Genomic DNA, 21,356 nt, shown 5'->3' on the forward strand with positions numbered 1-21,356 from the left:
TGACGGGAAACATATAAGGATTGCGAAACCGGCAGGAACAGGATCGGAGTATTATAATTATAAGAAGTATTTCTCCATCGTCCTTATGGCTATTGCAGACGCCAACTGCAGGTTCCTTGCCGTGGACATTGGAGCGTATGGACGGTCCAACGATTCGCAAGTGTTTAAAAACTCTCCGATGGGTCGTTGCCTTTATGGAGAGAGCTACGATTTTCCGCCAGCCAGACCACTGCCAGGAACAAATGACCCAGCCCTGGAATATGTCTTTGTAGGTGATGAAGCCTTTCAACTGTCGCTGCACCTACTGAAACCGTACAGTAGCCGGAACTTAAACCATACCAAGCGGGTCTTTAATTACCGGCTTACTAGAGCACGAAGAGTAGTGGAGTGTTCCTTTGGCATATTGACGGCGAAGTGGCGAGTTCTGCTGACGGCTATCAAGCTGAAAACAACAACTATAGACGAGGTAGTTAAAGCCTGTGTGGTGCTCCACAACTTTGTCCTGTCAAAGGAGCCCGTTTCTTTGGATGATGAAGAGTTGGAGACCACCTTGTGGGACTACCGCAGCAGCTCGTTTCGCTCTACAAGTTCAGTTACAAGGATGAGGGACCAGTTTGCCGATTATTTTGTCTCACCTGTCGGGCGGATCCCGTGGCAAGACATGATTGTGTAACCTGTTTCCCATGTGTTTTGGTTATGTAAAAAAAGTGTTTCTGCCCCCCCCCCAAAAAAAAAAGGCCCAAAAGCGTGGTTTTCTTGCTAGTAAAACCATTATGTTATACCTCTTACATGTCTGGTGTTTGTTTTTATTAAACCTTTTTTTATTATATAACCTTAATAAATCCACACACACACAAAGAGTAGAATTGTAATCCGAATTTTATTTTAACTATTTTTTTTTTTTTTTTTTGTTTTGCAAAAAAAATATATTTTTATTTTCCAACTTTTTTTTTGAAAAATGTGAACATTTTTTGTAATATTAATATAAATAATAACAATTTACAAATTTTCAAATTGTTGGGTGGAGATATGAGAGGAGGATGGGCCGGAAGGTTGGACCACGTCGATAGGTGGGGAAACCCTACTTGTTTGTGGTGCAGTGGAAGGGGGGGTTAAACCAAGAGGCTGACCAGAGGGGGGTGGTGTTGGGGTAGGTGGAAGAGAAAAGTTCAGTAAGGAAAACATTGGGGAAGTAATTTGGTCTGGGGGCCGGGATTGTTGTGGGGACTGGGTCGGGTATTGTGACTGGGTAGGGTAGTGGGACTGGCGTGGGGTTTGGTAATGGTGCTGGTGTGGGGATTGGAGCTGGGTTTGGTAATGCTGCTGGTGTGGGTATTGGGGCTGGGTTTGGTAATGGGGGGTATGGTGTGGAAATGGGGCCTGGTGTGGAATTGGAGTGGAGGTGTGGCGAGGTGTGTGGGTCGATTCATTAAATGGCCTGCAGTGCAGCATTATGGCAGGTATTCATTACCCGCATCTGTTGCTCAAAAGAAAGCTTCTCCATGCTCATGAGCATGGATTGGAAAAAAAGATTGGCCGGATCGGGACTTACAGCTGAATGCAGCCTATCCAAGCGACTGCTGGTTTCCTGGCTTGTTTCACTGATGCGTGATTGCACCATGTTGAAACCAGCAGTCACTTGCTCTCCCAAAATTTTGAAAGAGCCTTGGAAGGATGCATTCAGGTGTAAGAACTCAGGAGCATAGCTCCTTTCCTGACCCCTCTGGCGCTGCCGCCACGAACCTAATGGTGGTGTCGAGGTGGCAGGATCAGAGGGGTGGGGTAAAGGGAACGCTAACTGTTCAGCATCAGATGCGAGCAATGAAGCCTGCAATAATGCTCCACTGCTTGGGGCGGATGAAGTGGAGGGGACAGAGGGGTCAGAGGAGAGGACAGAGGGGTCAGAGGAGGGGACAGAGGTGTGGGGCCTACCGACGTGGCCCTCAGTGGCGGACTCAGGAGGGATCGCTCCAGAGGGCGCAGAGGAAGATGCAGGCGCCCGGTGGCTGGAGAAGGTGCTGTGAAAGAAAAAACAAAAGAAATTAATACATTGGAATGAAAAAGCCCTGACTGAAAGCAAACTAAGTAGACAGGTTAACATGGTTATAATTGGGCTGTAGAATACTTACACTCTGCTTAGCATGGTTCGCCTCAGGAAGGAGAGGGCCTGGCCATATTTATATCTGCTCCTCTTCCTTCCTGCAGAGCCACTCGGGGCCTTCATCTCATCATTGAATTCCCTCTTAAAGCGATCCCTCAGTGACCGCCACCGCTTCCTAACCTTTCCAACTGTGAAGACAAGAATCAAAAGAAAAAACCAAAAATTGGTAAATGCAATACATTACAGTCAGCTCAAAACATCACTGGAAAGTGAATACTTACCTAGTTTGCTCTGCTGCTGAGGATGAAGGCTCTCCCGCCTTGGAAACAGGTTGCGACACACTTCGTCCCAGAGCCGACGGGTGACACCGGTATCAGCATGCCTGCGGTCAGCCATGTTCCACAGCGGCTCCCGCTCACGAACCTCCTCGATGAGACAGTCTACATCAATGTCATCATCATCATCCTCCTCTTCTGCGGGAGCACGCTGTGAAGCCTGTGTCAAAAAAAAAAAAAAGGAAAACAAACAAATTAGTACACTGAAATACTAAAGTACCAATAGAATCCCCCTCCCCCCAAAAAAAAAAAACTCACTGATGGCCGACCGCGGCGACGAGTCCGCCGACTCTGGGACTGTCTGGGAGAGCCTTCAGCGGCAGCAGCAGCCTGAAATAAAGGAAACAAATTCTCAGTTAAGGTAGGCAGGTGTTTAGTAATCTGTTTTGTGTATGGTGCAGTGTGATGTGCAAAGCAACTGTTTCACCAATACTTACACTTGGTTCCTCCTCCACTTGCATCTCTCCACCCGTCTCGCCCCCTTCTGACAGCTCCTCATCTGATTCAGCTTCCTGTTGAAACATAATTTATGCATGTAGTTATCCATAAAAATGTAATTTAAAGAAATTTAAAAAAAAAAAAATGTTTTGTGTTAATTTACCGATAAACGCTGTTGCTGTGGAGGAGGGCTGTCAGAAGAGGACATTGTTGATGTACAAAGGCCGGTGGCTGTGGTCCTGGTGGGATAGCCGGTGGCTGTGGTCCTGGTGGCTCTGTAAGTTAAAAAGACACTTGCAATCTGCTCTACACATTGCAGTAGCAGATTTGGGGTCTTCAAAACTTACTTTTAAAGAATAGAAAATGTGGTCCTGGTGGATAGCCGGTGGCTGTGGTCCTGGTGGGATAGCCGGTGGCTGTGGTCCTGGTGGGATAGCCGGTGGCTGTGGTCCTGGTGGCTCTGTAAGTTAAAAAGACACTTGCAATCTGCTCTACACATTGCAGTAGCAGATTTGGGGTCTTCAAAACTTACTTTTAAAGAATAGAAAATGTGGTCCTGGTGGATAGCCGGTGGCTGTGGTCCTGGTGGGATAGCCGGTGGCTGTGGTCCTGGTGGGATAGCCGGTGGCTGTGGTCCTGGTGGGATAGCCGGTGGCTGTGGTCCTGGTGGCTCTGTAAGTTAAAAAGACACTTGCAATCTGCTCTACACATTGCAGTAGCAGATTTGGGGTCTTCAAAACTTACTTTTAAAGAATAGAAAATGTGGTCCTGGTGGATAGCCGGTGGCTGTGGTCCTGGTGGGATAGCCGGTGGCTGTGGTCCTGGTGGGATAGCCGGTGGCTGTGGTCCTGGTGGGATAGCCGGTGGCTGTGGTCCTGGTGGCTCTGTAAGTTAAAAAGACACTTGCAATCTGCTCTACACATTGCAGTAGCAGATTTGGGGTCTTCAAAACTTACTTCTAGCACTTTAGCTGTGTCCTGGTGGGCAGCGGCTGTGTCCTGGTGGGCAGCGGTCCTGGTTTATCTGTTAATATGTATAATGGATCTATAGTTAGACCACCCCCTGAACTAGGTAATGCTCAATGATAAACACCCTACTAAAATGATGTCAGAAATGTTCATACAGGTGAACACCAAAACCCCCCCCAAAAAAGTGGCACGATATACCATTAATTTCCATGTCCCATAAAATAAAATTTTTTAATGTTAACACCAAGAAAAAATATATTTGACACATTTTATGTAAAATAAATAACCTCCCCCCCCCCCCCCCAAAAAAAAAAAAAAAAAAAAAATACAGGTTAACCTTTATTAAAAAAATTAGCCCTCAACCAACCCTGTATTGCATGTGTAACCATTGGTACATACACCAGTTTTAAATTTACCTTTATGAAATAATACTACGGACATTTTTTTTATAAACATTTTATTATAATTTTTTTTTTCACTCTTTTTTTTAAAATCACAATTAGGAGCTGACATGCTCTTTATTTTAAATACAAGTACTTCAACTGCAAAAGGTTATAACTGTAATTTAAAAAAAATCAACACTTTTATTAAATAGAAAAAACCCACACTCACACATTCAAACCAAAAGCTGCAGACCGCTAGACTTTTTTAAAAAACACATCAGATTTTAAAAAAAAAAAAAAAATAAAACCACATGCTGCACAGACCACTATACAGTCAATACATCAGAAAAAGGCAAATAACCTATTACAGCATGGACAAATGCACATGCAATCAACAAGACGCACACAAAAAACATGCATGGTATGTGTCCACATTCAGGATCGCCTCAGAATTTGGTCAGGATTTTCCATCAGTATTTGTAAAGCCAAAACCAGGAGTGTAAAAATTAGGTAAAGTATAATACGAAAAAAGGCATACTTTTGCTTTGATCACCCACTCCTAGTTTTGGCGTACAAATACTGATGGAAAATCCTGACCACATCCTGATGCAATCCTGCACATGGACACATACCCTCCCACATGAACAGGCATAAAATTGGCAAAGGCATAATATGGTGCAGGCACATGATACAAAAGCACACAGCCGTACAAAAATACACACATGCACGCACATAGCTTTAGGCAAATACACATATGTACAACAAAGGCAGAAAGGTTAACCCAATCAGAAGACGCATACACACACACACACACACACACATACAAAAGGCTGACAATCCTTTGGCTGAAGCAGCAGGTCTTCACAGTGGCTGGAATCAGGCTGCATCTGGACTCTAGCATGGCACTGGCTGGTGCAGGACGATGGCAGGCCTCAGGTTCTCTTCAGGTTTTAAGCTCTTTCTGTAGTCAGTACCTCATATACACACACAAATGCACAGGCACACAGATGCACACAAAAATTGCAATACTCACACTGGCTCTATGGTGGCTGGAGTCTTGTGGCTGGAGTCCCGTGGCTGGCTCCTTCCTGTGGCTGGCTCCTGTGTCAGGCTGTGGTCTTGTGGCTGAGGTTATGGCTGGAGTCCTGTGGCTGGCTCCTTCCTGTGGCTGGCTTCTTCCTGTGGCTGGCTTCTTCCTGTGGCTGGCTCCTGTGTCACGCTGGGGTCTTGTGGCTGGCTAGCTCTTGCTGGAAGTCTTCTCATGGGTCTTGCAGGCATATGTGGGGTTGAAGGCCCAGGCCAGGTTTATATAGATTTGGGGGTGTCTGGCCAATTGGCAACAAAATCCAGCTTCTGAGCATGCTCAGTGTAAAAAAAACGTATTGCAGCGCTGCATTGCGTCGTACGACGTGTCCCGACGCATCCGTCGCTCATAGGCTTCCATTGCAGCCAACGACGTATGCCGCAGGATGCGTCGCGACACGTTTTTTAGGCGGAGACAAAAAACGTTACAATCTACGTTTTTTTGAGACGACGTGTCGCCAAATTTCGACGCATCCGTCGTAAAACGTACACGACGTATGCCAATCCGTCGCCATACGTCGCCAATACAAGTCTATGGGAAAAAAACGCATCCAGCAAAAAGTTTTGCTGGATGCGTTTTTTCTGAAAAAAGACGTTTTGAAACGTAATGCAGTTAACGCTAGTGTGAAAGTAGCCGTAATGCAGTTAACGCTAGTGTGAAAGTAGCCTTACACATTACAGAAGATTGTTATAAATTACCGTAGTAAACTTATAACTAAGGAACACTTCTCAGTTTGTGCATTAATGCTGTGACGTTACAAGTACAATGGACAAAGGTGGGATTTAAACCCAAGACCCGAGTGCTGCAATGCTAACCATTGACCCACTGTGCCACCCTTTAATTTGTAACTAAAGTAAAACTTTTCAACATCATATAATGATTTCATTTGTACTTTGATGGTAAAATCCCATCCGAAATATGGATGATAGTAAAATTCTATTACCCATTACTCCAAAGCCTGTTTTCACCTTCCTGACAAGGCCAAATTTTTCAAATGTGACCATGATTTGCATTTAATTTTGAAAATATCAATAATTTGACACAAATTTAGGAACATTCACAATTTTTGAACTTTTATTTTTTATGTCTTTAAAACAAATAGTCATACTGCACAAAATAATTAATAAATAAAATTTTTCACATGTCTACTAGTGATGAGCGAGTATACTCATTGCTCAGGTTTTCTCAAGCATGCTCGGGTGGTCTCCGAGTATTTGTGACTGCTCGGAGATTTAGTTTTTGTTGACACAGCTACAAGATTTATAGCTACTAGCCAGCCTGAGTACATATGGGGGTTGCCTGGTTGCTAGGGAATGCCCACGTGTAATCAAGCTGTCTAGTAGCCACCAATCATGCAGCTGTGGCAAGGAAAACTAAAACCACGAGCACTTACAAATACTCGGAGACCACCCAAGTGTGCTCGGGAAAACCTGAGCAACGAGTATACTCGCTCATCACTAGTGTCTACTTTACATCAGCATCATTTTTTAAACATTTTTTTTGTTAGAAATGTGAAAGGGTTAAAAGTTGAACGGCAATTTTTTATTTTTCCAACTAAATTTACAAAACCTATTTTATTAGGGACCAGTTCACATTTGAAGTGACTTTTAGGGGTCTATATGTCAGAAAATGCACCAAAGAGATCCACTTATAAAAACTTCACCCCTCAAGGTATTGAAAACACATCTAAAATGTTTTTTTAACCCTTTAGGTGCTTCAGAAATTAAAACAAAGTGGAAGCAAAATATGAAAAATGTGTTATTTTCCATAGAAATTTTACTTTAGCTCCATTTTTTTCATATTAACAATGATAAAAAGAGAAAATGGACCATACAATTTGTTGCGCAATTTTGAAAAAGTATGATGATACCCCATATGTGGTTGGAAACTACTATTTGGGGTCAGAAAGGAAGGAGTTGGAGTTGAGATTTCACTGGTATGGTTTGAGGGTGCCATGTCACATTTGCAGAGCCTCTGAGGTGCCAGTTAAACCCTCCTAATTGACCCCATTTTACAAGCTACACCTCTCAATGAACCACACAATTTCTCTTGAATGTGACAATACCCCATATGTAGCTGTATTGTTTGGCCACATGGCAGGGCTGGGGGAAAAAAGGAGGGCTATTTGATTTTTGGAGTGGACATTTTCCAAAAGAACAGCAGAAAACCCCACAAGTTATCTAATTTTTTGGAAACTACACACCTCTGGGAATTCATTTACAGGTGTAGTAATGACTTTGTCTCCATAGGTGATTTCCAGAAACAAACACGCAGTGGATGCTGCAATGTGAAAACTCCAAATATGCCATTGTAGTAACCAATAGATTGTGGTGCCCATGCATTGTGCCAAGCTTGTGCTTCTGGAGACACGCACCCATACATTAAGTGGGTATTCTTGCTACTGTAATGCCAAACATGTGATTGCTAGCTGTACTTCTTGGATAGCTGTAGTTTAGGCACACTTTGAGGCTCAGAAGGGCGTGGGAGTGGAGATTTAGCTGAAATTTTTTTTTTGGGGGTAGCCATATACTTCCATTAACAGGTGACAGACCTGAGTGGGGACTTGTTATTTGTGGGTTGAGTTGAAGCTCTTATTGATAGCATTTGACAGTACAAAACATATGGATCGCTCTTAAGGAGCAGAGACAGAATTATTATAGTAATACAGCAGTGATAAAACTGTTGTGGAAACATCTGTTCAGCCTATGTATCACAATAAATGCCATATTTTCTATTAATTGCATGTCGGCACCTTATTTCAGTTTTTTTCAAATGGCACATTGGGTGACCTCACCAGAAACTGTTTTCTGAAACTGAATGTGAAAACGTAATTAGGAACAAATTGCTTTAGATGAATGAACAGTGAAGTGTTAATGACCCAGGCAGCAGTGAAATGCATTTTCTATGGAAGAGTCACATGGCTTAATATTTTAATAACCTCACATGTACACTGTGCATGGCAGGGTTCACAGATGAATTATTCTGTTTGTTATCCAGACATATAATATACATGCACACAGCATTATTTATGGGAAAAGCACTTCACAGTGGCTCATTTGTTTCATGTTATGCAAAGCATTTATTTTGATTTATGACTGTCTATATTTAATTCCGGATTTTACATAGGAGTACAATATTTCTCTAATACATATAGGACAATTGGCATTGCATTGATCATGCTGGTTATTTAGAGCAGAACATAGGGCAAAGTTGAGATATTGCACCAATGGACACAGGATGCTTCATCTTCATCACTGTCTTCATCCATTATGAGCTCTTCTCTGCGTTGCTTAGCATGAAAGTTCCCTTTGGATGAGGGAAGATGTGAATAATGAGGCTAATTTTCTGTGATTATTTCATTAAACCGTTGGAGAAACAGGTTTTCAGCAGCAAAAATTTCTGCAATAAATGTGCAGTACATAAACTCATTTAGGCTGTGTTTATACCATGCAGTCCTCATTTAAGTTTTTTTTGTCAAGAAATGTACTAAAATTGCAGCAAAAAGAAAAAAACATATCACAAGTACATGGTGTGAACACTGCTTCAGGCCAGTTTCAGGTTCAACTTTTTTTTCCATTCTACCTTTTCTCTGTTTATGTTCGAGTCCTTGCGTTAGCTTACAAGAACTAATGCAAAATAATAATCAGAAAGTGGCGCTGTAAAAGACTCATGGACAGACTAAGTACTTTGGACAAAAGATAAACTTTCTATTTGAAAAATATTCAGACAATCAAAAAGTGGTGGAAATCATTGACAGTTATATGTTAAGTGTAAAATATCATGTAAAATATCATAAAGTTTTATAATCAGTTCATTGAAAAATTCTCATCTTTCCACTTCAGGAGAATGCCTGGAGAACCTAAGGCTTTGTGAACTTTTTGATGTGGACAAAAAGAATGATTTTTTCTAATGGAAACTGCTCTGGGAAATGTTTGTTTTTTTGCAAACTTTTCAGAGGAGTTTTTCATTTCCCAAAGCTTTTCGTTGAAGCAGTTTCGAAAATTTTTGAAGATTATTGGAGTAGTCAGTTTTTTCCTAAAGCATTTTTCTCAGCAACACGCAATTACTCTCAAAGTTCAGATTCATTTCCAACAAAACTTTACTTAATTCTTTCAGTTTCATTACAGACACCATCCAACAGTCTTCACATGTCACAGATGTTTCACCTTCTAAGCTGTCCCTGGTCTTTCTTAACAACACATCATCTGGTACCGTGATCGCCATTCCTGCAGTTTTCTGGATTACTGAAATATCCAAAGAATAAATAAAATACATGAATCCAAAGAAGGGAAGTACAAGACCAAAAAGTAAAATGAAGATATTTTATTCATAATAAGTTAAAATCAGAAATCATCAGTGTACATAAGGCTAGGTTCACATTGCGTTAGTGGGTGATCGCTAACGGACAGCGTTGCACGGCGAAAATGTCACAATTAACGCCGTGCAACGGGTCCGTTAGCGCACCCATTGACAGCAATGTTGTTCCTGCCTGAAGCGCATCGCTAGCGCGTGCCTTTTTCGGCTCGCGCTAGCGATGTGCCGTTCTTTTGTGGCGCGCCTCGGACGCTGCTTGCAGCATCCGCGGCGCGCCCGAGGTCCGTTCCCCGCTCTCGCAGATCGGGGATCTGCGAGAGCGGGGACGTTAGCGCGACCCCTAAATGCGGCCCCTACAAATACATTGCGTTAGCGCAATCCGCTAGCACTAGCGCTAAACGGATTGCCCTAACGCAATGTGAACCTAGCCTTAGGGACTCAAACAGGGCAAAGTGAGCTCCAAGCAACCCAATGGCAAAGGTAGTGATAACAATCATATGCAAACTCCAATATGCCAAGTGGTTTCAATACATGTTACACACGGTCAAACAGCAGGCTCTGGATTATAAGGAATAGGTTTCACAGTCAATACACAAACTGCGCATAAAATCAGAAACTACCAACTATTAAGGTGCAAGTGCAAAGGTATATCAGTACATGGGGTCTATTGAAGGAGATCCTATAAAGGCTAAGAATGGCTTTTAGTAAGGTGCAAGTGCGTAATTACAAGGTACGTGTAAATACAAGAAAGCCATTAATAAGTGTCAATGTAAATATTAGAAAGGCAGTGACACCATCAGAAATTCATTTCTGGATTGCTGGTCTAGCTGATCCCCGATGCTCCCCGTCCACTTTCCCCTTCCTTACAGGATTATGCTTCAAATCCTTATCCGACCATAGGTCCCGGACGTCACGGGAGTTCTCAAAGACCTGACCGCTGACCACTCCAACTGCCCAGATCACACCAGTCACGAAGACAGACGTGTCACACTTCTAATCTTCCAGCTGCCTTGTCTCACAGCTTCTCTGCTCAACTCTACTAGCTGACTGATTACCTCATTGAGACACTCTTCCCACCACTACACTGGCTCCGCCCCCTTATCTGTCACAACTCTGGCTAAAACCAGTTCTTATCTCAATCTAATATCTAACTCTTTAGTGGCCCCTTAGGCTACTTTCACACATCAGTTTTTTGCCTTCAGGCATAATCTGGCGATTAAAAAAAAAAAAAAAAAACTGATCCGGTGCAAATTGTGAAAAACTGATGCGCCAGATCCGTTTTTTTTCTGGATCTGTTTTTGTTTACTGGACATAGAGTTTGGACGAGAGAGAGAGAGACTGACTCCAGAATGGAAAACGAAGCTACGGGGCATGCTCAGTGTAAAAATACCAGAAACGGTGGCTGGATTCACTCATTTCACCTCACGTTTCATCCGTTTATCGCTGGAACCATCGCTGTGCGTTTTTTCACCAGACAGATAAAAACATTCCTCTGTACGTTTTCTCCGTCCGCCGTAAAAATCATTTTTGAAGGATCCGGCAAAAAACGGATGAAATGTGTGGCCATCAGGCACAATCTGGCGCTAATACAACTGTGAGAAAAAAATGGATCCGGCGGAAAAAAAAAAAGATAATTTGCCTGACGGCAAAAACCTGATGTGTGAAAGTAGCCTAACCTGCAACTACACTGCCATAACCCTTACCAATGCTGACCTACCACTGATACTGACTGTCCCTATTTTTGTCCCTAACACACAAATATCAGAACAGTGTCAGTCATTATTACATCATACAGTGTCAGCTATCATATATTATACGGGGTACACAGTAAACACAAAACGTACACCAGTGTTGGTATGCTGCAAACTTTTACCAACGAATTGAGCATGTCCCATTCTGATCTTCAATATCAGATCAGAACAGAATATTCCCTGACCCTCACGGATCTCATTCTCAGATCCGTGATTTTTATGTATGTGTGAATGGACCTATAAAACTTTATGATAAAAAACCTGGAAGCACACAGACATTTCACACAAATGTGAGAATGTAGAATAAGGGATTTTACAAAAAACATTATCACTCCAAGTCACACAGTGCAGATACAGAATAATACCTACATCCAGGCACTTACCGCTGATATCTCGTCTGATTAGAACCGCTTTCTCCTTTTTCTTCTCCATCTGGTCAGACCTTCATATCGACATCTCCCAGCCACAACTCATCTTGTCACAATTATCCTCGCACCCCTGAAAGTATCAAGGTCACATATATTGTATACATACATGTGTCTCCCCCCTAAATACAGATATGTAACCCACTATTAATATACTTATTAGCCACGCATCATTAAAAATATAAAGTGATAAGCAGCATTGTGTCTCCCATTAACTATAATCTCTCACTCCAAATAATATAAACTATTCAGTCTGAGACTCTCCCCGTTTAACTGTAAGGCTATGTGCACACGGAATATATGCAAGGTTTTACAGTACAAGGATGCTGCTTATTTTTCCTTGCAGATTTGCAGCAGCTTAAAATCTGTATAATGTGAATTCTTGCAGCGTATTTCACCAGTATTAATGGGAAAAAATATACGTACACAAAAGCATGGCAAAATGTGGAAAAGAAATAAATATATTTTATGCAACTTTCTTCCTGCTAACACATTAGGACATTCAGCAGAATTTTCTCCTGCAAATCCTGACCGTTTGCACATAGCCATAGTCCCTGTCCTGTGTCCCCATCATTCATTATAAGTACTCGATAGCAACATAATAAATTTGGGGGTGGGAGAAGATGCTCTCAGGTACTGAGCATCCTCCGCCACCTCCCAATTCGTTACAAGTCCCTGACAGAGTATTCTCTCACCTTTTATTTCATTATAAAGTGTCCCATACACGTTACCCTCTCCTCCCAATCCCCAATGCTGTTTCCACCACCTCCATCATTGCTCTCTCCATCACCTTCATCATTGCCCTCTCCACCACCTCCATCATTGTTCTCCCCCACCACCTCCATCATTGCCCTCTCCACCACCTCCATCATTGTTCTTCCACACCACCTCCAACATTGTTCTCGCCCACCACTTCCATCTTTGTTTTCCCCCATCGCCTCCATCATTGTTCACCCCAACACCTCCATCATTGTTCTCCCCAGCACTTTCATCATTGTTCTCCCCACCATCTCTATCATTGCCCTCTCCACCACCTCATTGTTCTCTCCACCACCTCCATTATTGCCCTCTCCACCACCTCCATCTTTGTTCTCCCCCACCTTCTCCATCATTGCCCTCTCCATCACCTCCATCATTGTTCTCCCCACAACCTCCATAATTGTTCTTCCCCCACCACCTCCATCATTTTCTCTCCACCACCTCCAACATTGTTTGCCCCCACAACGTCCATCATTGTTCTCCCCCACCACTTCCATCATTGTTCTCCCCAGCACCTCCATCATTGTTCTCCCCACCACTTCCATCATTGCCCTCTCGACCACCTCCATCATTGTTCTCTCCACCACCTCCATTATTGTTCTCCCCACCACCTCCATCATTGCTCTCTCCACTACCTCCATCTTTGTTCTCCCCACCTTCTCCATCATTGCCCTCTCCATCACCTCCATCATTGTTCTCCCCCACCACTTCCATCATTGTTCTCCCCACCACCTCCATCATTGTTCTTCCACACCACCTCCAACATTGTTCTCGCCCACCACTTCCATCTTTGTTTTCCCCCATCGCCTCCATCATTGTTCACCCCAACACCTCCATCATTGTTCTCCCCAGCACTTTCATCATTGTTCTCCCCACCATCTCTATCATTGCCCTCTCCACCACCTCATTGTTCTCTCCACCACCTCCATTATTGCCCTCTCCACCACCTCCATCTTTGTTCTCCCCCACCTTCTCCATCATTGCCCTCTCCATCACCTCCATCATTGTTCTCCCCACAACCTCCATAATTGTTCTTCCCCCACCACCTCCATCATTTTCTCTCCACCACCTCCAACATTGTTTGCCCCCACAACGTCCATCATTGTTCTCCCCCAACACCTCCATCATTGTTCTCCCCAGCACCTCCATCATTGTTCTCCCCACCACTTCCATCATTGCCCTCTCGACCACCTCCATCATTGTTCTCTCCACCACCTCCATTATTGTTCTCCCCACCACCTCCATCATTGCTCTCTCCACTACCTCCATCTTTGTTCTCCCCACCTTCTCCATCATTGCCCTCTCCATCACCTCCATCATTGTTCTCCCCCACCACTTCCATCATTGTTCTCCCCACCACCTCCATAATTGTTCTTCCCCCACCTTCTCCATCATTGCCCTCTCCATCACCTCCTCAATTGCTCTCCCCACCACTTCCATCATTTTTCTCCCCACCACCTCCACAATTGTTCTTCCACCACCTCCATCATTGCCCTCTACACCACCTCCATCATTATTCTCCCCACCCCTTCATCATTGCCCTCTCCACCATCTCCATCATTGTTCTCCCCACCACCTCCATCATTGCCCTCTCCACCTTCTCAATCATTGTTCTCCCCCACCACTTCCATCATTGCCCTCTCTACCACCTCCATATACACACAAACACACCACCGGTCACCTCTCACCTCTCCAAATGATCCCCCACAGCCGCAGCATCATTTTTCCTGGCAGACACAGGCGCACGCTGAATGCTGACCTTATCCAGCTGCGTGACAGTGTCAGACAGGAAGTGGAATATGGAACGCTCCCTGTCGGCCGCACATAAGGGGAATCTGGCCAGGGGCCCCTCGGGCCTGGAGAAACAGGCCAGATTTATCTCAGTGTTAGCCACCCTGAAGGGATCTCCCTCCACCTCCAGGCCGGCTGCAGTGGTGGTATGTCTGCCCTTTTATGTATATATTTGTTTGTGTATTCAGTATATACAGTATGTGTATCTGCCTGCACAGTACTCACTTTTGTTGCAAGTATTTTAGACATTAATGTATGTGTGAGTTATTTAAAGGGCACACCAAATTTACACTGTTATACAAGCTGTACACTGACTGCTTTACATTGTATCAAAGTGTCATATGTTCAGTGTTGGTCAATGAATGATATAATAAAATATTTACAAAACTGTGAGGGGTGTATACATGTGTACTGTATATGTATATGCTGTATACATGTGTACTGTATATGTTACTGTATATATGGTACGCGTGTTTGTGACTGCATATGTGTGCATGTTTATACCGTATATCTGGCATATGTATATGTGCCTGTATATACAGTGGCTAGGGAAAGTATTCAGACCCCTTTATTTAATTTACCAAATGGTTTCTTTGCAAACAAAGAGTCAAAAATTTAAAGGGGTCTGAATACTTTCTGTACCAACTGTATGCTATGTGGTTGCATATGTGCCTAATAGAGATGAAAAAGGGCCTCAGACACTAATGTATTAGCTATAGAGAAAAAGGGGGTAGGATTTAACTAAATGCAACAACCAGTAGTTCCCGTTATATGCAGACAGATATGTAGAGATTCATACAGTATATACACATTTTTTTTAAATATAATATCCATCAAATGCACATATATTTTGCTACTGAGCTAATACTTCATGCCGTCTGTCATGATACACCCACAGTGCATGTAAGGAGTGCACAGGAAACATGGGCTAGGTAATTAAGGGTCTATCTACATGTACTGTAGAAGTAAGCCAAAAAAGGGTTGGAATAAATGAATCCGTTGCCACCCAATTTTTAAAAAAAAATATGGACCAATATGAGAAACCATAATTTACCTGATGAAATGGCAGACAGAGCCCGGAGTATCAAATCGTGTGTCTCCTCTCCCGGAGGTGCGCTTTGCCTCGCTTATTCCAGGGCGTGGGAGAAGGCTATGCCTATCAGAGGCTGTGCTCGCGTGGTGCATAGTAGTGTCATTAAAATGGCTAGTGGCCATTACTAACATCTTATGAGTCGGCGACCATTTTAAGAACCGGAACCGAATCCATTTTTTATTTTTTCCTCGTGTGTGAGTGGGCAGGGTAGTGGGCATAGGAACTTTGTATGAGGCACCACGAGGACCCAGAATAGGGGGATATAGGGGCTTAGGATGGGTGACATAGGTCCCCAGTATGGGGGCATCATAAGGGCCCATGACTGAAGTACATACGGGTACAGGATGGGGAAACATAGGGGCCCGGGACGGGAGAAATAGGGACCCAGGATTTAGGAACATAGGAGCCCAGGAAGGGGAACATAAGGACCCAGGATGGAAGGCATTATTAAATAAAGGGGCCCAGGATAAAGACATTGTTAAATAAAGGGGTCCAGGATCTGGGACATTTTTAAATCAGGGGTGCCAAAAATGGGTGACATAATTAGTATATGGGGGCCAAATTGAGGAACATAAATTATTGGTTTATGGTGGCTAGTAGGGGATATAATTACTATAGGGACTAATCAGGGGACATTATTACTGCTGTCTTATAATTTATTTTTAAGGATATTGTCTTCCATGGAGAGAACAAAAGGGAGGTCCTGTTACTGTGCAGGACAGCACTATGTCGCTTTGTTCTTCATCTGACGTAGCATAGAAGTCAGGGGAAAAGTTGAGAATGTGCTCTAAAAGTGATTATCTATAAATTACTGCGTCTTATTTTCTGCAGAGATAGGTCCTGGCTGCAAGAAGTGATAGTGGTCTGTGCAGAATGAAGAAGAAAAGCGAATTATTTCAACTAGAGATGTCAGTGATAAGTCACTGTTTTAAGTATACATGCATACACTTTATACTATAAACAGAGCTCCTGTGTATAATGTCACTGGTGATCACTGTATTACCTCTATACTATATACACAGGAGCTCTGTGTATAGTGTTAGTGTACAGGTAGTAAAGGGATCACCAGTTACATTATACAGAGGAGCTCTGTGTATGGTGTCACTGAACAGGTAATACAGTAATCAATAGTGATATACACAGACACTCTGTACATAGTGTACTGTCACTGGTGATCACTGCTTTACAAGTACACTATATACAGAGCTCCTGTGTATAATGTCACTAGTGATCACTGTATTGCCTGTACACTGACACTATATATAGAGCTTCTGTGTATAATGTCACTGGTGATCACTGTATTGCCTGTACACTGACACTATATATAGAGCTCCTGTGTATAATGTCACTAGTAATCACTGTATTACCTGTACACTGACATTATATATAGAGCACCTATATATACAGTTGTGGCCAAAAGTATTCACACCCCTGCAATTCTGTCAGAAAATACTCAGTTTCTTCCTGAAAATGATTGCAAACACAAATTCTTTGTTATTATTATCTTCATTTAATTTGTCTTAAATGAAAAAACACAAAAAGAATTGTCCTAAAGCCAAATTGGATATAATTCCACACCAAACATAAAAAAGGGGGTGGACAAAAGAATTGGCACTGTTCGAAAAATCATGAGATGCTTCTCTAATTTGTGTAATTAACAGCACCTGTAACTTACCTGTGGCACCTAACAGGTGTTGGCAATAACTAAATCACACTTGCAGCCAGTTGACCTGGATTAAAGTTGACTCAACCTCTGTCCTGTGTCCTTGTGCGTACCACATTGAGCATGGAGAAAAGAAAGAAGACCAAAGAACTGTCTGAGGACTTGAGAAACCAAATTGTGAGGAAGCATGAGCAATGTTAAGGCTACAAGTCCATCTCCAAAGACCTGAATGTTCCTGTGTCTACTGTGCGCAGTGTCATCAAGAAGTTTAAAGCCCATGTGGACCGAAAAGAAAAATTGACAAGAGATTTCAACACAAGATTGTGCGGATGTTGGATAAAGAACCTCGACTAACATCCAAACAAGTTCAAGCTGCCCTGCAGTCCGAGGGTACAACAGTGTCAACCCATACTATCTGTCGGCGTCTGAATGAAAAGGGACTGTATGGTAGGAGACCCAGGAAGACCCCACTTCTTACCACGAGACATAAAAAAGCCAGGGTGGAGTTTGCCAAAACTTACCTGAAAAAGCCTAAAACGTTTTGGAAGAATGTTCTCTGGTCAGATGAGACAAAAGTAGAGCTTTTTGGGCAAAGGCATCAACATAGAGTTTACAGGAGAAAAAAAGAGGCATTCAAAGAAAAGAACACGGTCCCTACAGTCAAACATGGCGGAGGTTCCCTGATGTTTTGGGGTTGCTTTGCTACCTCTGACACTGGACTTCTTGACCGTGTGCATGGCATTATGAAGTCTGAAGACTACCAACAAATTTTGCAGCATAATGTAGGGCCCAGTGTGAGAAAGCTGGGTCTCCCTCAGAGGTCATGGGTCTTCCAGCAGGACAATGACCCAAAACACACTTCAAAAAACACTAGAAAATGGTTTGAGAGAAAGCACTGGAGACTTCTAAGGTGGCCAGGAATGAGTCCAGACCTGAATCCCATAGAACACCTGTGGAGAGATCTAAAAATGGCAGTTTGGAGAAGGCATCCTTCAAATATCAGGGAAATGGAGCGGTTTGCTAAAGAAGAATGGTCTAAAATTCCAGCAGAGCAATGTAAGAAACTCATTGATGGTTACCGGAAGCAGTTGGTCTCAGTTATTTTGGCTAAAGGTTGTGCAACCAAGTATTAGGCTGAGGGTGCCAATACTTTTGTCTGGCCCATTTTTAGAGTTTTGTGTGAAATGATCAATGTTTTGCTTTTTGCTTCATTCTCTTCTGTGTTTTTTCATTTAAGACATATTAAAGGAAGATAATAATACCAAATAATTTGTGATTGCAATCATTTTCAGGAAGAAACTGAGTATTATCTGACAGAATTGCAGGGGTGTCAATACTTTTGGCCACATCTGTAATGTCACTGGTGATCCCTGTACTATCTGTACACTGACACTATATGCAGAGCTCTTGTGTATAATGTAATTGGTGATCACTATATTACCTGTACACTATACACTATGTGTATATGTACACTATGTGTGATCTGTACAGTGTACAGATCACTGTATTATCTGTACACTGACACTATATACAGAGCTCCTGTGTATAATGTCACTGGTGATCCCTGTATTATCTGTACACTGACACTATATACAGAGCTCCTATGTATAATGTCACTTTTGATCACTGTAGTATATGTACCCTGACACTACACAGCATACAGAGCTCCTATGTATAATGTCAACAGTTTTTAATATTAGTGTTATTAATATTGTGTTTTTTATTCATGATCATCATTGTAGTATTATTTTGTCACTTTCTTTATGGAGGAAATATGCTGTCTGGTCATGGAGTGGTGTCCCTTGTATGTGGTATTATTCAGTCACTATGTCTTCTTGATATGTGGTCGCGCCATGGTATGGTGGTATTTATTCCTTGTATGTGGTATTATTAGGTCATTTGGAGGTGATATGTGGTCAAGCCATGGTATGGTGGTATTTGCTCCTTGTATGTGGTATTATTAGGTCATTATTTGGCAGTAAGCTGTGGTCTGGTCATGGTGTGGTGGTATTTGTTCCTTGAATGTGGTATTATTTGGTCTCTATTTGGAGATGATGTGTAAGGGTATGTGCAGACGTTGCAGATTTTCCTGTGGAATTTTCTGCGCAATTTCTGCATGTCTTGGCAGAAAAGTAAGGTAAAAATTTGCGCAGATTTCATGCGTTTTTGTGTGTGTTTTTTTAATGCGGATTTTCATGCGATTTTTCATGCAGATTTGTATGCATTTTTGTAGGCTAAATAAAGATCTATTATTTAACAACAAAAAAAAAGAATTGTGATGTAATTTCTTGTCCAGCCTCTTCATTTACATAGTCCATTGAAGAATAATGTTTACACACACAGATATAGATAGATAGATCTATAGATAGATAATAGATAGATCTATAGATAGATAGATAGATAGATAGATAATAGATAGATAGATCTATAGATAGATAGATCTATAGATAGATAGATAATACCAAGCCCGGTGTTTAATAATAAACATAATAAAATGCTACATAAACAGTTAAATAAAGCCACACACGCACACACACAAAATCTGCATTAGGCTGGGTCACACTTACGAGAAACTCGCATGGGTCTCGCACCTCAATACCCAGCACTCGCACTGTAGTGTTCAGCTACATAGAAATACATGCAGCCGCACACTCCGGTCCCGAGTGCAGGTGGCAGTGCCGGGTATTGAGGTGCGAGACTCATGCGAGTTTCTTGCAAGTGTGACCCCGGCCTTAAATGCAATATCTGTTTATTTTAAATTTAAAAAAAAAAAATCCATTACTCATCTTAAAAAACTATCCATTACTAATTCTATAGATGTTAAAGGATTCAATAAAGACACAGCCAGAATAAAGTATTTTAATTAATTAAAACACAGCACAGTTTTGCCATCTTTATTGTACGCCTAATTTCTGTGCCGCCCTCAATCTCCTGTAAAAAAGAAAAAATAATAAACCAACAAAAATACTCCCTGGTCTGACCCAGTCCATTTAATGACGAGTGTCCCACGATGATCTCCCCTATAGAGCAGTCACATCAGGAGATCTATAAGCCTCCAGTGACACACTGACAGGAGACAATGGCCCCTGCAGTGCATAACTAAAGAGGTTACCCGAGTTCAGGCTCTCACTTTACGACAACGCTGCGTGAGAATTTTCCCACGCAGTTTTGCCGGTGACAGCGACCTCTGAGTGATACAGTGCGGAAGGATACCTTCCGTCATTGTATCACCAGAGTCCCTAGAGAGCAGTCACATCTGCCAATGTGACAGCTCTCCATGGATCAGATAAGGGAGTATACTGTTGGTTTATTTTAATTTTTTTTACAGGTGATCGAGGGCTTTGGGGACTAGGTGATTGTGAGTATATACTGTATGTTGTATGTACTGTATGTGTATATGTGTGCATGTGGTTTTTTTACACAGTAGCCAGATGATGAGACTATTGCTGTCCCATCATCTGGCTAGCTGTCACTGTAGCAGGCATATCCGGAAGGGAGTAGTAGTTCCATCGGATGATGCCTGCCTACACCAGACCCACACACACAGCCCCACACACACACACAGACATACACACACACAGCCCCGCACACTCCCGCAGACCCATGCACACACACAGACACACAAATGACTGCACACAGACACGCACATCTTTTCCGCACACACACAGCTTCTGCCCACACTCTGCCCTCACACTCTTCCTCTTCCTATCTGCAGCGTTTCTCGCACCCAACTCCGCAGCAAAACCGGAGATCTTTTTAAACCTGCAGTTTTGCTGCAGATTTGTCTGACACAATGATAGTCAATGGGTGCAGAAATGCTGCAGATCCGCAAAAAGAAAATAAAATGCTGCAAATCCGCGTGTTTTTTTCTGAAGCATGTGCACACCAATTATGAATTTCCCATTGACTAACATTGTTTGTGCACTACACAGCATATTTGATGAAATTCCGCACATCCAAAAACACTGCGGAAATACATCAAAATCCGCAATGTGTGCAGATAGCCTAATTCGGTTTCAGTGTGGCAGTATTTTTCCCATGTACAGTATGTGATAATATTCAGTCACTATGTGATGGTAATATGTGGTCTGGTTATGGTGTGGCAGTATTTATCCCTAGTATTTAGTATTATTTGGTCACTATGTGATGATAATATATAGTCCGGTCACAGTGTGGTGGTATTTACCCCTTATATGTTGTATTATTGGTCTTGGTATAATGGATTGTGTTGTATATGGTGGTCATTTGTTT

The 21,356-nt window shown here is 42.5% G+C and overlaps 1 protein-coding gene across 1 annotated transcript; it reads right to left on the bottom strand.

The window, feature by feature from the left end:
* Positions 1–1,429: 1,429 nt before the first annotated feature.
* On the bottom strand, positions 1,430–11,806 carry LOC143817723 (uncharacterized). The gene is made up of 6 exons (XM_077299210.1): positions 11,758–11,806; positions 10,491–10,573; positions 2,695–2,766; positions 2,383–2,596; positions 2,130–2,289; positions 1,430–2,018 (listed from the first exon to the last, which is right to left on the bottom strand). The coding sequence occupies exons 1-6, from the start codon at positions 11,804–11,806 to the stop codon at positions 1,430–1,432; spliced, it is 1,167 nt and encodes a 388-aa protein (XP_077155325.1).
* Between the last annotated feature and the right edge of the window lie 9,550 nt (positions 11,807–21,356).

Source organism: Ranitomeya variabilis, chromosome 3 (genome assembly GCF_051348905.1).
Source record: "Ranitomeya variabilis isolate aRanVar5 chromosome 3, aRanVar5.hap1, whole genome shotgun sequence".
NCBI classification, from domain to species: Eukaryota; Metazoa; Chordata; class Amphibia; order Anura; family Dendrobatidae; genus Ranitomeya; species Ranitomeya variabilis.